Below are 21,412 nucleotides of genomic sequence, written 5' to 3' on the forward strand. Positions count from 1 at the left end.
CATTCCCAACTACTCAGATACTGAAGGAGTTCCTACCCATTCATTGCAGGACCCAGACAACATCGAGGCTCAGGCTGATAAGTGGCAAATAACATTCATGCTACACAAACACCAGACAGTAACCAGGTCCAACAAGACAGAACCTAACCAGCACTCCTTTACATTCAATGGCATTACCAATGCTGAATCCCCATGATCAATATCATTGACCAGAAACTGCGGTTGGCCAGCCATACAAATATTGTTACAGCAAAAGGAGGTCAGAGATTGGTTATTCCATGGTAAGTAATTCACCTCCAAACTGCCCAAAGCCTGACCACAATCTACAAGGCACAAATCAGGAGTGTGATGAAATACTCCCCACTTGTCTGGGTATTTGAAGCTCAAGCAACACTCAAGAAACTCCACACCATTCAGGACAAAGCAGTTGCTTGATTGGTACCCGACTAACATTTTCGACGCGATAACAAAGTGTGGAGCTGGATGAGCACAGCATGCCAAGCAGCATCTTAGGAGCACAAAAGCCGACATTTCAGGCCTAGATGAAGGGTCTAGGCCTGAAACATCAGCTTTTGTGCTCCTAAGATGCTGCTCGGCCAGCTGTGTTCATCCAGCTCCACACTTTGTATTCTCGGATTCTCCAGCATCTGCGGTTCCCATTATCTCTGGTAACATTTTCAACATTCTTTCCCTCTATCACAATGCAGAGTGGCAGGAGCGTGTACTACCTACAAGGCACCTCTGACGGCACCTCTCAAACCAGTGATCTCTACCATCTTTTGAGTAATGAATTTAATGTTCTTCTGTTAAAATACATTTACAGCCTAGTGTGAATATGTTCAATGATTGATCACCATGGTAACTGAATTGCAAAAGCAAAACATGTGAACTATCAAATTAGCTTCTACTCTGGAATCTGATTTGTCTTATATTACCATCAGCTGGGATCATAGCAATGCAGGCAAAATAAGATAATGAATCAAGCAGTAAGAAAAGGCAATCAATCAGGAATTTTGTCCTGTGTTTGCACATACCAAAGGACTGAAACAATAACCACCTGTTCCTAGTTCTCCGATGAAGTTTATATGGTACCATTGACTGCAACAGATTGTATTTACAAGAGAAAATATGTACTTGATGGAAACTCCCAAAACCACAGTGAAAGGCACAGAGCTAACAAAATACAAGACAATGTTGAGTTTTGTTGGTGAATTCAAAAGACAGCATTTACAGACAGTACTTAAAGTGCTCAAAGTGTTCTCCTAAAAAAAAGCAAAAAATAATCTTCAACTGGTGACAATTTTTACTTATGACTAGGGGGAATATAATGGAAGGGGAGCAAAGGGAGAAAATAAACATGAGAAAAAAGGGGTGGAGGTAGCAAATAATTTTTATATTTAAAACATGTAATGAAAGTATAATCATGTTCCCTAAAACAATTTATTATGCCACTCTGATTCAACAGAGAGGTAGGATAGAGGTGTAGAGAAGAATAAAGGGCTAGATGATGATGAACAAATGCATGTCAACACAAGGTAAATAGATGGAAGGAAGAAGATTGGGATGATAGTGAGTGAAAAGGGGATGGTAAGGGAGAGGTAAGGGAGAGAAAGAAAAAGATTAAAAGGAGGAAATATTCATTCATAATATTTGCCCAAGTAACAACAAACTTATAAGTGTCATATACAACTGCAAGTTAATAACAAAATCTACTTTGAACCAACACTGTCTTACTGAATTCTTAAGGGCATCACTGGCAACTCTATGGCATTATAGGAATCAGCAGGCACCACAAATAAAATTGTCAGACAACTATTTCCCTTATGTACAAGAAATATGCTATTATCTGCTTAGAGAAAAATGAAATAAACAGAAAGAATTTTGCTTATATCATAAATGGAGTGTGTTGTTTAAAATAGATCAATTGGACAAATCACTTCAAAATAAAGCATTACAAACATAAACAGGTTAATGCCATATTTTGCATTTCTTCATTCGTGCTTCACTTTTTCTGTAAATGCAGTTTTGGTTTTTCATCTTCAAGCTGCATGCAAATCAGCAACCAGGCCAGCGCAAGGAGAACTCCCCCAGACCTTTCAATGAGCAGGCTTGTATGCTAAGGAAGCATTCTGCAAACATAGTTCAAGCATTGAAACAAAAGCACACAAACAGCAATTGCACATGAAGGCTAAATAAATCAAACAGCTTAGAAAAAGATAAGTTGATTCTTCGATCGTGTTCCCTGATCATTTTAGTTCGATATTAATTATTAATTTTGGGGGAATCAAAAATTCACTAGAAAAATGCATACACATCAGTGGCCATAGCAGCATCAAGGCAAACCAGACTGAAAAATTATATAATTTTATATCACTCAAAGCATACATGATCCTATGTGCGTACACTTAAAAATGTTTGTACAAAAGTACATTATTTTGTGTTACTACATTCTAGTCAACATTATTGTGTAATGTGTTAGCGCTCCAACACCTAGTTGAGCAATATTGCCAACCTCTCTTCGCCCTTTCAATGTTAACCTCAATTCAAAGTGAATGTGACTAACATTTTGATCAAGGCTATCTGTAATCCTTTCTGTATCTTATTTCTGAGGTGAAGGAACTATGGGGTATAAATATATTGTAAGTATTGCAGTAACAAAGTTGTTTACATTATTTCTGTGGTACACTAGAACATAAACACAGTGTTGTAAACTGCTCTGGAGGCATGAAATACCTAATGTCTCAGTGGCAACAAACATGAATGGCTATCACAGTATTCTGGCAACAGGCAAATTAACCTTTACGTAAAATTGCCTGGGCATTTGAATTCATCACCTTTAAATTTTCTTCAGTTATCCCAGAGATGCCAACTCTCCCCCGCAATATAATTTAGATGAAATCAGGGGAAATCATTCTGCAGAGCAAATTCTGTTTGAAGTAGTTCTGCTATCAATAATAGTTATACTATTTTGTCCCAATGCCATGATATATATTAGTATTGGAGCTACAACATGCTATGGCTTAGAAAGGAGGAGAAGGTTGCATCTATAACCTGCTTTTGCAGCACATAGAGAAATGTTTGTGAGCATCAGAGAGACAACCTCTTAGTGCCCATTTCAGGGACAATATTAAAGATCATAAGGAAGCAGTTCTATCTTTTAATGTTGGGATGTATATTACTAAAAAAATAAAGAATTATTTAGAAGAAGGACTTCCAAAAATGAAACGCTCACCTCAGAAAAAGAAACTAGGATTTGTAGCAATTTTCACTACCACTGGTCATCTAAAAGCGCTTTACAGTCAATGATGTACTTCTGATCGATAATTAGAACATAGAACATAGAACAGTACAGCACAGAACAGGCCCTTCAGCCCACAATGTAGTGCCGACCATTGATCCTCATGTATGCACCCTCAAATTTCTGTGACCATATGCATGTCCAGCAGTCTCTTAAATGACCCCAATGACCTTGCTTCCACAACTGCTGCTGGCAACGCATTCCATGCTCTCACAACTCTCTGTGTAAAGAACCCGCCTCTGACATCCCCTCTATACTTTCCTCCAACCATGACCCCTCGTGCTAGCCATTTCTGCCCTGGGAAATAGTGTCTGGCTATCAACTCTATCTATGCCTCTCATTATCTTGTATACCTCAATTAGGTCCCCTCTCCTCCTCCTTTTCTCCAATGAAAAGAGTCCGAGCTCAGTCAACCTCTCTTCATAAGATAAGCCCTCCAGTCCAGGCAGCATCCTGGTAAACCTCCTCTGAACCCTCTCCAAAGCATCCACATCTTTCCTATAATAGGGCGACCAGAACTGGATGCAGTGTTCCAAGTGCGGTCTAACCTAATTATTGCAGTAATGTTGAAAATGAAGACTTAGTTCAGGCCAAATCATTACTTGATATTCAGGAACTCTATAGGGTGCACCCTGCGTCATTTTAATTTCCCAGCTTTACTTTTTGACGCATACAATATGAAAAATGTCAAAAACCTTCAGTAATCTACCCGAGGAAACAGTTTACACATGTGAATCATGATAATGATTGTTGGAAGACTACTTGATTGGGCAGCCCATCACAGTTCATGTTCCTGCCCACAATCGAATTCATCATGTTGTCACTACACAGTGGTCAGGAATCGGGATCTTGAATGTCTGAAAACTAATTGTAGCTTTCCTCCCACTCTCGCAGGTAAGATCAGATATGTGCAGTGAAATTTCTGTGCAAAGTGACTTTGGGGGAAGTGGATGGCAAGAGATGTGACATTGTCACTGCGCTTGTACTGAAATTGTAAGACAATCTATAAGGAGCAGGTATGATTATGATTTTGTCACTTAGTGCTCAGATATAAAGACTCAGTACCATATCATCTACAGCATCCATAAGAGACATCACTCAAGCTTAAATGCAGAGGAATTTGGAGAAAGAACAAGAATGTCATCAAATTATCAACAGAAGTTAGTTTTCTTGATAAAGTTGAAAATGATTGGCAACTAAAGTGGGGAATACTGCTGCAAAAAGAGACATTCAAACAAAGCTTGGCACCTTGTTCTCATTGGGACAAATGCAAGAATATCAAATTTCAAAGATTGTGCAAAGGAATTGTTATCGTCTGTGCTTTTGTTTAATTCTCCATGGCAATATTTCAACCAACCAGAGCCAACTTAGCAACCATCATTACCGTTTGCTCATACAGTATCATGTGATACTACTCTGAGATTTGGTATTCTTGAAATTCCATCCTGACAAGAAGCTATTTGACAGCATGCCTCCTATTTAGTAATAGTGAAGTTCCGTACTACTAAGCAATAACTCAGAACATAAGAGCTTTATGAAATGTACGAACTCTTGAATTTTTGAATCTTGTCACAAAATTCATAGACTACAATTGAAATTAGCAAAGTTAGTGAAAAGTTCTCGCGCATCACTATTCAATAAACCCCGGCTGGTAATGAATATGCACGAATGTCAGGATCAAGCTCAGCTACTATCATTTCAGTGCAGCAGCCTACTGAACAAAGAAAATAGCCCCATGGATAAAATATAGAGGGATGCAGGCATTCATGGAATATATATCATATTTATCATGTCTATGCTTTCAGGAGAGGAAAATAGATTTTTGCAGTTCTCACCACATGATAACTATTAATACAAACAAACACACACACACCCACTTCTAGCAGGTTAATGCACCACACAGAAAGTAATCTCATCCCAGGTGTAATCCAGGGACGAATTTACAAACTTTTATTCATTTCACCCATATTATGCAGAAGCAGGGATGGAAGCAGCAGCCAGTGTTACCATACCTGACAGATTTCTGGCTTCTTTAACAAAACAGCACATGTGAAGAAATAATTACAGCTGTGGGTTAGGATACAGGCAGTGAGACAGAACAAGAGCAAACCTTAACACCCAATAATGTTAAAGTAAGGTTACTACTGAAAACCAGAACTGACTTAAGTTGGTGAAAGCCATTACCTGTGTTGTAGTCAGCCACACAGATTGGGAACACTAACAGGTTCTGTCCTCAGTTTTTGCTAAGCTAACGAATACGAGACAAATTAATGGCAGTGGCATCAAAGGTGACCTTAAGTATAAGCATAGAAAGATATCTAAAGGACAGTAGTCTATTGGGCTCATTATATGCTCACGACAACCTGCACAGAATCTTGTCACAAAATTGATAGGCTATAGTTGAAATTCGCAAAGTTAGTGAAAGGTTCTAGCCCCTCACTATTCTATAAAGCCTGGTGGATAGCGAACATGTGGGAATGTCAGGTGAAGAAAGGATCAAGCTCAGCAACTAACCTTTCAGTTTTGTAACAGCCTACTGAACATATAAGATAGTCCATGGATAAGATGCAAGAGATATACAAGAAATGTCTATCAAATTTATTATTTCTATTCTTTCAGGAGAGCAAAATAGTATAAAGGCTCATTGCATCTCTTAAAATATCCCAAACACTTCACATAGAATAAAATCTTTGAAATGTGAGAGCTATTTCATATTAATAAAAACATATAGAATAATACAGCATGGGAACAGGCCCTTCAGCCAACCAACATACCATTCTAAACTAATTCTATTTGCAAGCACATGATCCATATTCTTCAATTCCCTGCCAATCATGCGTCTGTCTGAATACATTTTATACATTGCTATCAAATCTGCTTTTATCACCTTATAAAAAAAATGAAAGAGTTGCTTTTCAACAAATGTATGATTCCATGGGCGGCAGGTTCTTTTAGTCCATCAGCAAGTCCCCGTTCTGTTTGTGAGAGTCCAGGCCAATGAGTTTGTTAAGTACGACAGACAGGAGGCTGGAAGAACACAGCATGCCAGGCAGCACCTAGAGGAAAGGAGCAATCAATGTTTCGGGTATTATCCTTCTTCAGGTAATACCCGAAACGTTGACTGCTCCTTTCCTCCAGATGCTGCCTGACTAGCTGTGTTCTTCCAGGCTTTTGTTTGTCATACTTGGATGCCAGCATCTACAGTTTTTTTTGTCTCTGGTAAGTATGACAGTCCGATAATGGCAGGTTAGAACCGTTTTGGGTCTCAGGCCAGAACCTACAGGCATTCAGTCATGCAATTTTATGGGATGTGGCTTCCTAATTAGTCATTCCTACATCCACTATTCCAATAAGAATGGCTGATGAGCTCACAGAACTGCAGGCCACTTAGAGGACCTGCAGCCTTAGAAGGACAACTTGATGGCCATGTTTAAGGGGCAGCATTTGATTGGATAGGCTACAGCCCAGCTTTGGCTTCTATAATCTCTGCATCTCCAGTTCAGGGGCTCTGAAGGCGACTTTTCAGCCAGAACCCCTAGCCAACCATTGGCAAGTCCACCACCAAGCATCTGCCCAATCTCAGCCTCCAGGGGAGGGACCTGTCTGTGCATCGCCGGTCAGCCCCTAAACAACTGTTGGAATAATGGCCATTACCCATTTCATCTCATCTCCAATATGGTCAGTCAGAAACACATTGTCCTGAAGGTCCACCACCCTTGTATTCAATCTTCTTTATGATTCAACCCTTAAATTGCTTTGGTGGAACCAGTGAGAAATGATCAATCAGGTCCAAGTTCGATCTGTTCCTGACTTTCTGAATGTTCACTCTCCAACAAAATTATCTCAATAGTTTTAAAAGGCAAGAATCCTGGCAAATTTTTTTCAAGAAAAACTTTCCTTTTCTAAGCTCACTGAAAGTCATTGCAATATTTCTAGCACAACATTATCTCCAAAGAGCACTACTGTATATGCGCTATGCCAATGACAACTATCTGCTTCTGTGTGGCAAAACAGGAGCTTCAATTTCCTCAAGAACTCTATTAATTATCAAATATTTAACTCACTTGTCAAGCTTTTCACTATTTTGGCGCCAGTGGGTCATATCTTTCCTCCATCTCAGATTTTCTTGGCTTCCAAATGCACTTCCAGAAGGACTTCGTTCTGCATATCAAGCACAAAGAAGGAGCATTAAAGTGAGCTCACAGTGACTGATGCTTAAAGGGACAGCACTTACTGTTCAAAGCTCTTCTCCAAAAGGCTATGTGAAAATTATAAACTGTCAGCTCTACGCAAGGATCAATTAAGTTAGATTTTATTACAAATTCAGAAATCAGATATACATGTGACAGAGAAAGGTTAACAAATACGTAGAAAAATCACTTCAGAGATGAAGGAATTGCCCGCGCTAAAAACAGACTGTTCAAAGGCAGACAGGTGAAAGTCAAAGAAACCACTAATATACCAAAGCGTGGCAGAAAAGAGGTAAGGTCAGAAGAAAGTGAAGGCAAAGAAAATCTGGGATTGGCTGGCTTGCAATGACAGTTGCCATTTAACATTGTCTGAAAGGAATAAACATTTCTTGATTAAAGGATGATGAAGGAAAATGTGGTACTGATGGAGTCACGATATAGATTTAACCACTGGTGTTGGAGGAGTTTGATCTCATTTACGCAGCAATGGATAAGACAGCGGATGAATGCTATTATATGAGAAGAATTATATTTGCTAAAGCAATAAATATGATGAACATTTCAGTGGAAGTTCAACTGGAATCCAAGTAAAATTAATTGTTATGGAAGAACAATGCTACAAATGGATTTTTGGCTGTGAAACCAGGTTCTGAGAAATATACAGTGACAAACAAGAAAGTAAAGAGAGAATAAGGATAGTGAACCAGATGAATATACCTAGTTGCCCTCTACTACGACGAACCATCTCCTGCCGAGCGCCAATGCTCCCAAGTATTGCTTCTTCAAGTTTCGCTTTCATGTCCTTTGATTTTTTGAATGTCAGACTATTCATTCGTTCAAAAGCTTTCTTGCCCTGTATTGATTTGACCATAAGGTTAAGTCAATGTTAAGTGATAGCTCCCATAACTCATACGTGCAAATGTCATGCCAAATTTTCTTTCTCAAGTGCTGATCCTTCCTGGGATAAAATTCAAGAAGCAACTACATTCTTGGGCTGCCTTCTGGTGAACTTGGACAGAGTGCTAGTAAGGCATTTGACCACAGAGGGCATCAGAAAAAGGTTCAATTCTAACTTCATCTGACAACCATATACATAGGAACATTGCAGCAGGAATCAGAGGGTAACAGTCAAAACCAAGAACGTTCCATATTAGTGAAATAACTCATACCAATTGTGGTAACTTCGATGTTGCCACTACTGTTCATGGTTGACAAAGCTTAAAATGCACAAGCATCTCCCCATATTTTAAAAGACACGATAAAGATAAAAGACAAACAAAAGTTACAGTGCTTCTGCTATAACTGTACCTTGTACTCAAAGCAGGATACACAGAGATACATCAAGTCCAGCAGGCGATTTAGTTGGAGAATGGAGAGATCTGCAAACCACTTTTGTAGAACCATGTTGTCTGCATTTTTTAAAACCCAGACAAGGCAAATCAACAAGCTGCGGCTTGATTCTGCTGAGAACGTTGCATACTGGCGTCCGGTCTAGAACAAATCAAAGAAAAGATCTGTTATTCATATTCCAACTTCATGGTTTATAAGACTTACTGAAATTCTATTACTGATTAACACACATTTGATATATAGGAAATATTTCTGTCATTTCTAGTATCCCCACCTTTCTGTTTCCAATTTGATAAATGCTGCTGTTAGTCAATCTAAGTGAGAAGTCTCAGTTTAGCATTTTAAGGTAGCATTTCTGCCTGAGCCAGGTCTTTGGGTTCAGTGCCACCCCAGAAAATGAGGTAGATATCTAAGATCACAAGTCCATGTAGTACTGTTGCAAGCACAGTCTTTCAAATTAGAAGCCATAATAAGGTTATCTGCTCTCTTTAAGTGGACATAAAAGATTCTATTTGAAGGGAGACAATTCTCCCAATATGCTAGCTAAAATCTATCCCTCAAATGACATCACAAACACATTATCTGATCATTTATATTACAGCTGTTTGTGATAAATAGCTTTGAGCAAATTGTCTGCCATTATCCCCTACATTACAACAGTGGCAAAGTACCTAATCAGCTATGAAGTGACTTGGCATATCCCGGAGTCAGGAAAGAGTTGGCGAGCAGAGTTACAACAAAACAGACTAGTTACCCCAACCAATCCATACTACATTAGCCTTCTCACACCATACTCTGAGTAATGTGATCAGCATGATCCTCTAACCAACAGGCTTCAGCAGTTGAGCCTGATGGAAAGGCAGACAGGGAGAAAATGTGAAGTAATTTATTTCAGTAGGAAGGTCAAGGGACAATGTGAGCTAAACAGTGAAATTTTAAAGAAGAGCAGGAACAAAAAGACCAGTTGTCCTAATGAGGGGAGACACGTTGAAGTTAGCAACATAAACTGAGTGGCCCTTTAAAAGGAGATAATTAAATGCAAGTCACTTTTTTTCATATATTGTTCTGAAAACTCTTCTTTTCACATTACAAATCACTCAAGCCATGTCTATCAGCTCCTAACCCAGTTCTCTCACAAAATGTCAAAACTGTGGAACTCCTATATCTTAGCCCTTGTTTCCAGATAAAACCTGAAAACTGTTAGAACTCAGCTAGCCACGAATTCTTCTTTCAGTCCAGATTCTCTTCTACTCTTTCTAAATGGGTGATGATGCATTTGAGGGTACAGCTCTCATTTAGCCTGCCTAGTAATAAAAAGAAGAGGTTTGTGTTACCCCAGATGTCAGCAAGAAACTACTCGGTCGGGATAGCTGTGGAACAGAGGCTCCTGCGATTGCCATGGCGACGGTTTGATTGATCATGTTGCTGCTTTCACTCTCATAATCATCTGCAGTTACAACACTGGGACGTCCTCGCTGATTGAGGGATTCTTGCAAGAGAGGAAGGCAGAAGAAAGGGGAAAAAGATAATGTCTAATATCATACCTGAAATCTTTTACCTCTGAACAAACATTTTGGAGTAACTAATTCCCTGGTAATACTAAGTCAAAGTTTACATTGTTGCCGAGAAAGATTGCCATTTTTTACAAGACTGAATGTAAATTTTCTCTCTTGTGAATTATTTCTGATTTACAGTCTCTTGGAAACAACTTCCAACAAAAATTGGCCTTTTTGAAAAAAAAACCTGTTCAGATATGCTGTAACACACCTCCTTGTCAGATTGTGCTAGAACCCAGGCCTTCAGGAAAGGTTAACCCCTCAGCAGCCAACTACTAGATGAGAAACACCTGAAATATTGGTACTCTTCCAATTCTTACCTCTTGACTATTGCCAACATTAGCCATTCCACAAACGGAGATCATGCCCTCAAACACCAAGACCCTAAACCCGGTAATTCCAAACTCCCTCAATACCCATCCACTTCTCTCTCCCTCCCTCTCTTTTCTCCTCTAAGTGACTCTTTTAAAAAAAAAATTAACTTTGACTTAGCTTTTGGTCATCTTGCCCTAATATCTGCATGAGTGACTATATGTCAAATTTTGTTTGATAAAACTCTCATTAGCATCTTGGGGAATTTTGCAACAGGAAAGGCACTTTAGAAATGCAAAGTGCTGTTGGTGAAAGAAGGATGGGGGATTTTGTGTACCAACAATGGAGGCTGGAAAGGAAGCCAAATCACACTCCTGGTCCTTCCTTTTGCAGCTGTGACAGGCCTCATCTCCTCTTCTTATTCCTCCTCCAAGCCAAGGGAGACCCTTGCAAAATCCCAAAACAAAGCACTCCTTTCTACTGGTGGCTCATTTCAGGACTCCAGTAAGGTAGAATAGCATAGCACTTATTCTCCTTAGGTGAAGTCCTCAGAACATTTTCAGGAAAAGTGTTGATACAGTGTTATTGAAGTCATTTTCTTGTGTTTCTGAATCTTCTTCAATACACTCTATCTCCATGGCAAGATAAAAACTGAGCATGACTTTAAGTAGCACTCAAATCCTCTGAACAACTTTTTAATCCCCATTGGAAAGATTCTTGATTTAAGTGTTATCCATGCAAGCTCTTTACTATAATTTTTTTAATATCAACCTGTTAGAACAACTTCATGGTGATCACCTTCTGAGGTGAAGCTTAATCCTTACTGCTTTTAGAACATACTTCAACACCTACTGAAGACAATATGCCAAAAGTGGGCTAAATTGACATTGCTCATGAGTCAATGTTGGATATCTCAGAATTCCTTTAACCTCAATATACCAGGAAAATCAGATCCATAAAATGTAAAAAGTGGATGTGGCATAGAAAGAAAATGGAGGACAAAGCGATAGATAGAAAGGGACATAAAGAGAGTACCAGTCGCAACTTTAAAACAAGTGGTATTTTTGTTCATGGAATCAAAGGGCACACATGCTATGCAATACATTGTTCATTTCCAGGGGGAAGTTAAGAATCACCACATTGCAGTGGCCTGAAGTCACATGTAGGCCATACCAGGTAAGGATTGCAGATTCATTTTCCTAAAGGACATTAGTAAAACAGCTAATGTTTCTATGATAATCATTGATTGTTTTATGGCACCAATCCCCAAACAAGCTTTCAATTCCTGATTTTTATTTCAAAAATAAATTTATTAGTTGAAGTTAAATTCCACCAGTTACCATGGAGGGATTCAAGCTTGTGTCGCCAGGATGACTAGACCAGTACCTCCCATCATTGATCCAGCAAAGTACTTTGGAGGAGAGAGCTGGGAATAGTGTAAAGTTATAAAGCAATATATCTTCCAACTCACAATGAATATCATATTCCTTCAAATGTAACTCATGATTGAACCGTTAATTCATTAAAAGATGGTTATATTCATTGCACCAGCAAGATTAGTATTTTTGTTTTGTGCTAAAACAAAATAGATAGCAGAAGACGCTGTTATGGGGAAATTAGACTCTTTTAGGATCAATGTGCTTGGATCCATATATCTTCTGGTTTTAGGTCTTCTCCAGTTTCTCTTCTGCAAGGAAGTATAGGTGAATGAGGCAACAACATGCAAAGTTTCTTTGTCATTGATTGAAGACCATCACTTACAGCAACAGGTGAGAGAAGTAAACCAGCTTTCTTTAGGATTCTGGGTTTTTAATGGAGAACAAAGCACACCATCTGCCACTGTAGCAGTCTTGTGGCTTCTGCCAGTATTTTGCACACCCACAAGCTGTTCAGCTGCACAGGAGCCAATCGGAGAATTATTGTCATACCGCCAGCCGCTGCATTCACAATAGGTCACAATTCCATAAATCAATCAACCTGTTGCTGGTTGGATCTCACTTTGTGCAGTATTACACAGAAAAAGCAAGAGAATAGAACAAAGTCATGATGCTTACTCAGACAGTAATTGCAGGCACAATGGGCCAAAAGGCTTCCTCCCGCAATGCAATAATTTGCTGACTCAGGAGAGAGGTGAGGGTGACTGCACATGACAAAGTATGGCATTAACGATCCTTGCTAAACCTTGCATTGTGAATTCGGGGAAATCTCCTCACTGATTGGAGTCATGCAAGCATAATGGAAGATGGCTGTGACCGTTGGAGATGAATCATTTCAGTCCCAGGAGATCATTGCAGGAGTTCCTAGGCTAACGTATTTTCTAATCAGATAAGTTATTACAAATTGTTGAAGTAAGTGGAACTTAAACCTGGGTAGGGTTTAAGAGGTAGAGACACTACCACTACACCGCAGGAGTCCCATGTTCCTCAGACTAGTGCCCTAGGCCCAACCATGTTCAACTGCTTCATCAATGACCTTCTCTCCATCATAAAGTCAGAAATGAAAACGTTCACTGACTGTACAATGTTCAGTACCATTTCTAACTCCTCAGATCATGAAGCATTCCAATCCCATTTGCAGCAAAATCTGGACAACAATAACAAACTACATTCAAGCCACTTAAATACCAAACAATAACCACCTTCAATGAAGATAATTATAAACTGTTCCTTAACATTCAATGCATTACCGTCACTGAAACCCCACTGTTGGAATTGTACAGGTTACCATTGAACACAAACTGAAGTTGACCAGCCATATCAATACTGTGGCTGCAACAGCAGAACAGAATTTGCAAATTCTAAGGCACATTACCTACTTCCTGACTTCCCAAAGCTTGTGCACGCTCTGGAAGGTACAAGTCAGGAATGAGATGGATTACTCTCCACTTGCCTGGATGACGCACCTCCAACAACATTCAAGTAGCTCAAAATCATCCAGAATAAATCAGTCCACGTTCTTGGCATCCAATCTACTTTAAGCATTCAACTTAAACATTCACACTTCTTTGCTCCTCAATACAAGAACACAATTGAATGAATTTGCAATTATCAGTGTTCGCGAACTGGGTCCAAATTCCTGGAACTTGCCCTCTAACAGCACTGTGGGTGTACCTCCACACTCTGGACCACAGCCAGTCAAGAAGGCAACTCAACACCACCTTCTCAAAGTCAATTTGGGATACACAATCTAGCCAGCAATGCCCACACCCATGAACAAATAAAAAGAAATAAAATAGTTTATATAAATATCAAACATTTTTAGTCTTCCCTTCTTGAAATTTACAGCTTACTGTTGTCCTAAAGACAGTGTCCGTTTTAAAGCATTTTTCTAAACATAAACTCAGCTATTATTTTCCTTGTAAGTGGTTGATGTGAGATACTTTGCCTTCACTTGTTTTCCTGGGTGCACTTCTGATGTCAAGCATAAACCTTAGATTACTGGCAATATCAAGGAAATTTCTGTCCATCTGAGTTCACTGGTTTTGTAAAATATCAGCTGCTGTGCTGAGCAACTTTTCCTCAAAGTTGCATTGGAAGTATAAAAAAAGCCAACAATTCAGTTTGCTTGTCTGCTCAACCTCAAAATTCTCCCTTTTTAATGGTTTCCCATTTTAAGTTTCTTTCTTACACTGTCTTTTAAAAAAGTTGTTTGCTGGAAGCTGAATTTTAAGATCATTTTTCATGCATTCAAAACCCCGAAGTTTATCCATGAATAAGGAGCAATTAAATCAAGTAGGAGTTTTGTTGCAATGAATAAGCCACATCAGCTTAAAACAAGCTGCAGAATCATTCATGACTTAACATCTCTTAACCATTTCCTAAATCCTTTTGACATTATGTTACCCACCAGGTGGTGCAAAGTTCTCCAATATAGCATCCTTATCACATTAAGTCATATTTCTGGCTAAATGCTATCTCAATCACAAAGATTTTGACCTCCGTAACACCATTTAACTCAGCCTCCTACCTTAGCCTCTATGTTGCCGGCATTCTTACACATGCTTTTGTCACCTCCAGACTCAATGATTCTCCATTCCCCGGTTGGTCTCCTATCCTCCTGAAACTTCAGTTCATCTAAATCTCTATGTTTCAAATTCTACCTAATCTTCTGTATTACTCTTGTCTTCACTGGCTTATATTAGCTACAGCTGCACAACATTTCAAACTTAAAAGTTTCATCTTTATGTTTAACTCACTTCAATACTTTCCCCATTTCTGCAAATTCTTCCAGGTTTACAACGAGCCCCAACTGCCAAAGTATCTGTTCCCCTGCTTTTTTCATCTTCTTCATCAGCCCTCCCATTGGTCACCCCTTCAGCACATTTTTGAATTCCTCCCCTAAACTCATCTATCTTACACCTTCAATTTTGTCCTTAAAAGCCCTTCTTAACTTCACCTTTACATCCAAGCTTTTGGTCATCCCTCCTGTTACAGTCCACCCATTTTCCCTCAATATTGATGAGAAACAATTTGGCATGTGTTTCTATTTTAATGCACTATGTAAGTGCAACTTGTTACTTGATAAACCTTGTTAACGCTCAGAGTGGCCATGCAATGGAATTCTAATAACCCACCCAGTATTCTTACATACCACACCAGCCTTTACAACAAACAACTTTCCTACAGTTTTGAAGAGACCCAGCAAAAGGCTAAATTACCTGTGAAGTCATATAGCTGTGGCACGGATTCCATTATGATACCAATCAGCGGTAAGTATAACGTGGCTACACGAGCTTTTACATCCACATCAGCATATCGAGGATCAGAATCATGACTCGACAGCAAATTATGAACAACGTTGACAACCTTCTTGTGCAGTCCAAACAAGCTGTAAAATTTCAAATCACTCTGGAAGATCATCAAAACCACTTGCATAACATTAACAATTACCAGTTCAAATCCTATTCCTATTTGTACAAAGAAGTTTGCCACCAGGCTTAGATTAGAAACAGGAACTTATTGTCAGGAGCCAAGTTAGAATGACAGTTTTACCACAGGGAACATTCCTAAACAACTTATCTCACAGAGATCCTTTAAAAATGTTCGCATATACAATTATTATCAATATCTTTGATTTTCTTTTCTAATTCAGCTAAATGCTTTTCAGCCAGTGAGCAAGACCCATCTACTTCTTCCCTTCATTATTCTTATAGCTCTCCTCTTTGAGTTTTTGGCCGCACTTTTTAACCCTGTACAATAAGCCCAAAGACAGAGTGTGATTCTGGGCTTAGTTTTAGGAAGTGAAGCTGGACAAGTGAAAAGTGAAGCTGGAAATGTGTGGCAGTGGCAGAGTGTGTTGATGGTAGTAATTCTAATTCAATTAGTTTTAACATAGTTACAGAAAAGGACAAAGACAAAGCAGTCATTAGAATTCTAAATTGGGGCAACGCAAATTTTAATAAGTTGCAGAATGATTTGTCAAAAGTAGACTGGAAGCAGATGTTTGAGCATAAATCAGTGTCAAAGCAGTGGAAGGTTTTTGAAGAGGAGATTCAACAGGTTTAGAGTAAATACGTTCCCACAACGAAAAAGAACAGGATGCCCTAATCTACAGCTGCCAGATATCAGGCAATTTACAGCAGAAGATACGACAGAAATGAAAAGCTTATATCTGACACCAAGAATTTCAGACACATGAGCAGTATGAAAATGGACAGGGACATCAAAAAAGAAATGAGCAAGACAAACAGCAGGCATGAAAAAATATTGGGAAATAAAATCAAGGATGTTTTATCGGTACATTAAGAGAATGAGGATGGCTAAGGAAAGGCAAGGTTGCAAAAAACACTGAAAGGTAACCTATGTATTGACGTAGATGACATTGGTATGGTTCTTGAAATATATTTTGTGTTCATCTTTTAAAAAGGGGAAATAATGTAGATATTGCACTTTAAGATGTGAAGCATGATAATTATAAGGAGAGAATTACGAATGGGATCAGCATGCAGTGAAGTGAATAGATAATCACGGTTGAGTGAAACACGTCCCAGGCTGTTATAAAAAGTAAGACAGAAAACAGAAGAAGGTCATACCATTATTTCCAATCCTCACTGAATACAGGACAATTGCAGCCCAGACTGCTAACATTTTGGCTCTCTTTTAAAAAGGGAGTGAGGGATGGATCGAATAATTGTAGGCCAGTTAGTTTAAGCTCAGTAGTAGGCAATTTTTTAAAATCAATTCTGAGAGATGGGATAAACTGTCACTTAGAAAGGCACGGGCTAGGCAGGGACACTCAGCACATGAAGTTGTAAAGGGAAGACCTTGTCTTACAAATGTTACAGAATTTTTCGAGTAAGTGACAAGGAGGATTGAGGAAGGTAATGCAGTTGACGTGGTCTACATGGATCTTAGCAAGCTTCTTGACAAGGTCCCACTTGGCAGACTGGCTAAAAATAATTAACAACCATTTAAACCAGGGGGATATACCAAGCTGGACACTAAACTGGTTCAGTGCAGGAAACAAAGGGTAATTGTTGATTGATAGCTTTGCAACTGCAAAGTGAAGTTCTGCGGAGATCAGTAAAAAGGACAGATCAATTAGGTGGCTACGGAGGCATATGTAATCATTTCCTTTATTACCTAAGATACAGAATGTAACAGCACTGTTATGCCGGAACTGTATAACTTAATACTCGAGCCATAACTTGGAGTACTGCGCGCAGTTACGAACACCTCATCATAAAAAGGATATAACTGCGCTAAAGAGGGTACGAAGGCATTTGCAAGAATGTTGCCAGGACTGAAAAAATGCAGCAAAGAAGAAAGAATGGATGAGCTGGGTTTGTTCATCTCGGACGTTTGACTGAGACACTCAAAGTTCTGAAGGACCTGGATAGAGTGGATGAGAAGGGCCTTTTTACTTTAACAAGATGATGAGTGATTAGGGTCAGAGTTTTAAAATGATTGGTGGGAAGAGTACAGGGGAGATGAAGAAAAGATAGTATATTATGCAGGTGGTAGGGGTCTATAACTCACTGCCTAAAAGGGTAGTGGATGCAGGAACCCTCACCTTATTTAAAAGCTGTCTGGATATGCATCCCAAGTGCCATAACACTGCATCAGACCAAATGCTGGAAAGCGTGAATAGGCTGGGTCGCTCTTTCTTGGCCAGCGCAGGCACAATGGGCCAAGTGGCCTATTTCTGTGCCAAAAACTTTCTATAATTCTGCGAAGATAGGTCTAGTTTATTCAACATCCCAGTAAATCTCCTCTGCACCCTTTCCAAAGCTTCCACATCCTTCTTATAATGCGGTGACCAGAACTGTACACAATACTCCAACTTAATTGAAACATATAAAATAATCAGAGGGTTATAGAGAGCCTTTTTCCTAGGATGGTGATGGTGAGCATGAGGGGGCATAGCTTTAAATTGAGGGGTGAAAGATATAGGACAGATGTCAGAGGTAGTTTCTTTACTCAGAGAGTAGTAAGGGAATGGAACACTTTGCCTGCAACGGTAGTAGATTCGCCAACTTTAGGTACATTTAAGTCGTCATTGGACAAGCATATGGACGTACATGGAATAGTGTAGGTTAGATAGGCTTGAGATCGGTATGACAGGTCGGCACAACATCAAGGGCCGAAGGGCCTGTACTGTGCTGTAATGTTCGATGTTCTATTGTGATGAACTTGAAAATGTTAGTGTTCAGAGGAATCTGGTTGCCTGGGTGTACACATTAAAATAGACATTAGACATTAAAATACAAGTACAGCAAGTATTTAGGAAAAGAAAACAGTGCAATAGCCTTTAGCACAAAAGGATTAAAGAACAAGAGTCAAGATATCTTAGTACAATTGTGTAGAGCCTTGGTGAAATCACAACTGCTCCTCTGATGCTGCTTGGCCTGCTGTGTTCATCCAGCTCTACAACTTGTTACCTCAGGTTCTCCAGCTTCAGCAGTTCCTACTGTCTACAGAAATAACCTGCTTATTTCTACTATGTGTTTCCTGTCTGTTAGCCAATACTTAATCTATGCTGTTACTACATTCTTTCATCAGGTCTAATGCGAAAAAAACTTTAATTCCCTCCCACCATCTCAAAGAGGGGTTTTTGATGACATAAGCAATAAAGATCGGGCGACAAACATACTACAAATATGCATCTTTGACAACTCACCCCTCTGCCTCTGGATCTAGAATAAGTGCTAACTCAGTAAGTACAAGTCCTGCTAGGTAGTGTTGCTGACGGAATGGAACTGACAACTCAAACATATTAGCAATCTTCTGGTCTTGAACAATTGTAGAAAACCCAGAACTCTGGAAAATCAAACAAACTGGAATTAATTACAACATCAAAACAGGCAATTCAATTGAACTAATGCATATTTATCCTTCAAACAATCCCACTGTCATACATCAGCCATTTTTCCAAATCCCTTTGTTACTCTTAAATCAGCTTTTGGTCTGTTCTTAACCATTGCTTTGGTGGCTGCTGCAATCTCTAACGCTGGTGATGCATTCCACAATCTCAGAACTCCATTTGTAATATAAATTTTTCTGATTTCTCTTTAAGTTTCTTTTGTTTCATCTTCTATCTATATGTTCTCTTCATTCCAGACCTTTCATTTGTAATCTAATTTTCCCATCATTTCAATGTTTGAAGGATTCCTATTAAATTGTTTCAGTATTACACTCTATTCTAAGAAGAGCTAATTTTTACAGATTGTCTTCCTGTATTTTTTTCATACAGACGGCATCCTGATGACTTTGTGTTGTACATTATTACATTTCTACATCATTCTTAAAGCGGGGAGCCAAAAATGACACACATTACTTCAACTTTAAATTTATTTTATACAGGTTCTCTGTTATATTAACAATTTGTATTTACATAGCATCTTTACAGTAATAAAACATTGCATGACACAGGAGCATTAAACTGTAAGGCAAAATGTGACACCATAAAATGACATCAGCACAAATGCCAAAAGCTTGGTTAAGTGTTCGGTTCTAAGGTGCATGTTAAAAGAAGGCAACGCAGTGGAGAAGTTTAGGGATGAAATTCCAGACCTTACTGTCTGAACACCTTAAAGCAGATCAGAACAGAAGAGCACTTAAAAAGTTAGGGAGGACCAATTAAACAATTGCAAATATCTCAGAAGCCTGTTTAACCTTCTGCCTGGTAGCTTTTGAAGGTTTCCTAAAGGAAAAAACACTTCAATAATCACATGCCAGTGAAAAATGTACCTGACTTGTTGCCGAAGACACAGAGGGGGATGGAGAGGATGGAGGTGTAAGAAGGCTGCATGGTAAGTTCAGTGTAACATAATGCTCATGACTGCAGATGATTCGCAGGAAGTCCAATCTCAATGACACAAGCATACTTGGAGTCTGTAATGCATAAAGCTTGGAAGAAACCTAGATAAACAGCAGACACGACTTTGAAATAATAAAATCACTGTAAAAATAAATAAGTAAACCTTAAGGGCACAAATCTTCAGTTCCAATAAAATAAATAAATTGTTTATAATAGTAACAATTTCAATTAAAATGAGGCCTTCAGTTTGACAGTTTTTTTTGCTAACATGTGAGAAAATTTGCTCAAATTGCTAATAGTAACTATATTACAAAGAGTAATGGAGAAACACCTCAGGTCTGGAAGCATCTGTTGAGAGGAAAACAGAGGTGATGTTTCGAGTCCAGTGACCCTCAAGGAATATTGCCAGACCCGCTCTGTTTCTCCAGTACTCTGTGTTTTTGTGTCAGATTTTCAATAAGTGCAGTTTTGTGTTTATTTCAAAAAGTAAATGTCGGATATAAAATAATTTGGAATATCTTGACAAACTATGCAAGAAAAAAATTGCTGTGACTGCAAATTCTTTCTTTTGTTATCATACCCAAATAATTTTACTATCAATTTCACTATTTTAAAGATATTGCTCACAGAAAAGTTAACCCAAACAATTTCAAACCGCCTTGTCTGTTTCTTGTACAATTGATTTTCTTTATGCATAATACTACTTAATTTTCTGCTAAGTGGGACAACGGAAGTTAGTGGGTGTGAGGAGAATATTTTACATTTCAAGTATTCTAGGAACTGACCCAACTCTCACCATTCCAATGTTAGCATGGGTATGCTGTTGTCCAGTTTGCTGTCAGCCAGCTAACCATAGAATATATCTGAGGCTTTTGAGTATGCGTGGCTCAGCATTACACTTAAATGTCAGGAGTTCTTTCAACCTCTAGCTACTAGGCGGTAATGGCAAACGCTATTTTTAAAATGTCAAATTGTTTAATGGTCTTTTCACTCTGAAAAGATAGGTGGGTATACGTTCATTACCTGCTTCCAGTAGGTTTTCGTTAGGGAAAAGACAAAACCACGATCCATCACCGAAAACAAGTCATTGAGAAAAAATGCAAGACTGATGTTTAGTCGCTCAATCAGTTCTATATCCTAAAAATAAAGAAAAAAATTATTTACACTGTGAGCATTCCTTTGTAACTCGGAATTCAAGGAACAGTACTTGTACTGGGAATATCAGAAAAACACACGCAGAAAATTTTCCACTGAGTCCAAAACTCACCTAGCGTAAATTTAGCCCAAAGTGGGGGGGAACAATGGCCTAGTGGTATTGTTGCTCAACTGTTAATCCAGAGACCAGGTAATGTTCTGGGGACCTGGGTCGAATCCCACCATTGCAGATTGAGGAATTTGAGTTCAAAAAAAGAAATCTGGAATTGAGAGTCTAACGATGATCATGAATT

The 21,412-nt window shown here is 38.9% G+C and overlaps 1 protein-coding gene across 14 annotated transcripts in view; it reads right to left on the minus strand.

The window, feature by feature from the left end:
- The window catches only part of dock7 (dedicator of cytokinesis 7), a 173,041-nt gene that overhangs the window by 51,657 nt on the left and 99,972 nt on the right, over window positions 1-21,412 (minus strand). For 12 of the 14 annotated variants that reach the window (XM_048539932.2, XM_048539944.2, XM_048539943.2 and 9 more), the window contains 8 exons: window positions 20,988-21,101; window positions 19,895-20,065; window positions 18,825-18,964; window positions 15,364-15,533; window positions 10,173-10,327; window positions 8,797-8,979; window positions 8,206-8,341; window positions 7,363-7,459 (listed from right to left, as the gene is read on the minus strand). In XM_048539932.2, coding sequence (XP_048395889.1) covers window positions 7,363-7,459; window positions 8,206-8,341; window positions 8,797-8,979; window positions 10,173-10,327; window positions 15,364-15,533; window positions 18,825-18,964; window positions 19,895-20,065; window positions 20,988-21,101 — 1,166 coding nt within the window. Of the gene's footprint in view, window positions 1-5,310; window positions 5,329-7,362; window positions 7,460-8,205; window positions 8,342-8,796; window positions 8,980-10,172; window positions 10,328-15,363; window positions 15,534-18,824; window positions 18,965-19,894; window positions 20,066-20,987; window positions 21,102-21,412 lie in introns of all 14 variants that reach the window. The other 2 variants (XM_048539933.2, XM_048539930.2) reach the window with 1 other exon arrangement.

The sequence above is a fragment of the Stegostoma tigrinum genome, chromosome 8, assembly GCF_030684315.1.
Source record: "Stegostoma tigrinum isolate sSteTig4 chromosome 8, sSteTig4.hap1, whole genome shotgun sequence".
NCBI lineage: Eukaryota > Metazoa > Chordata > Chondrichthyes > Orectolobiformes > Stegostomatidae > Stegostoma > Stegostoma tigrinum.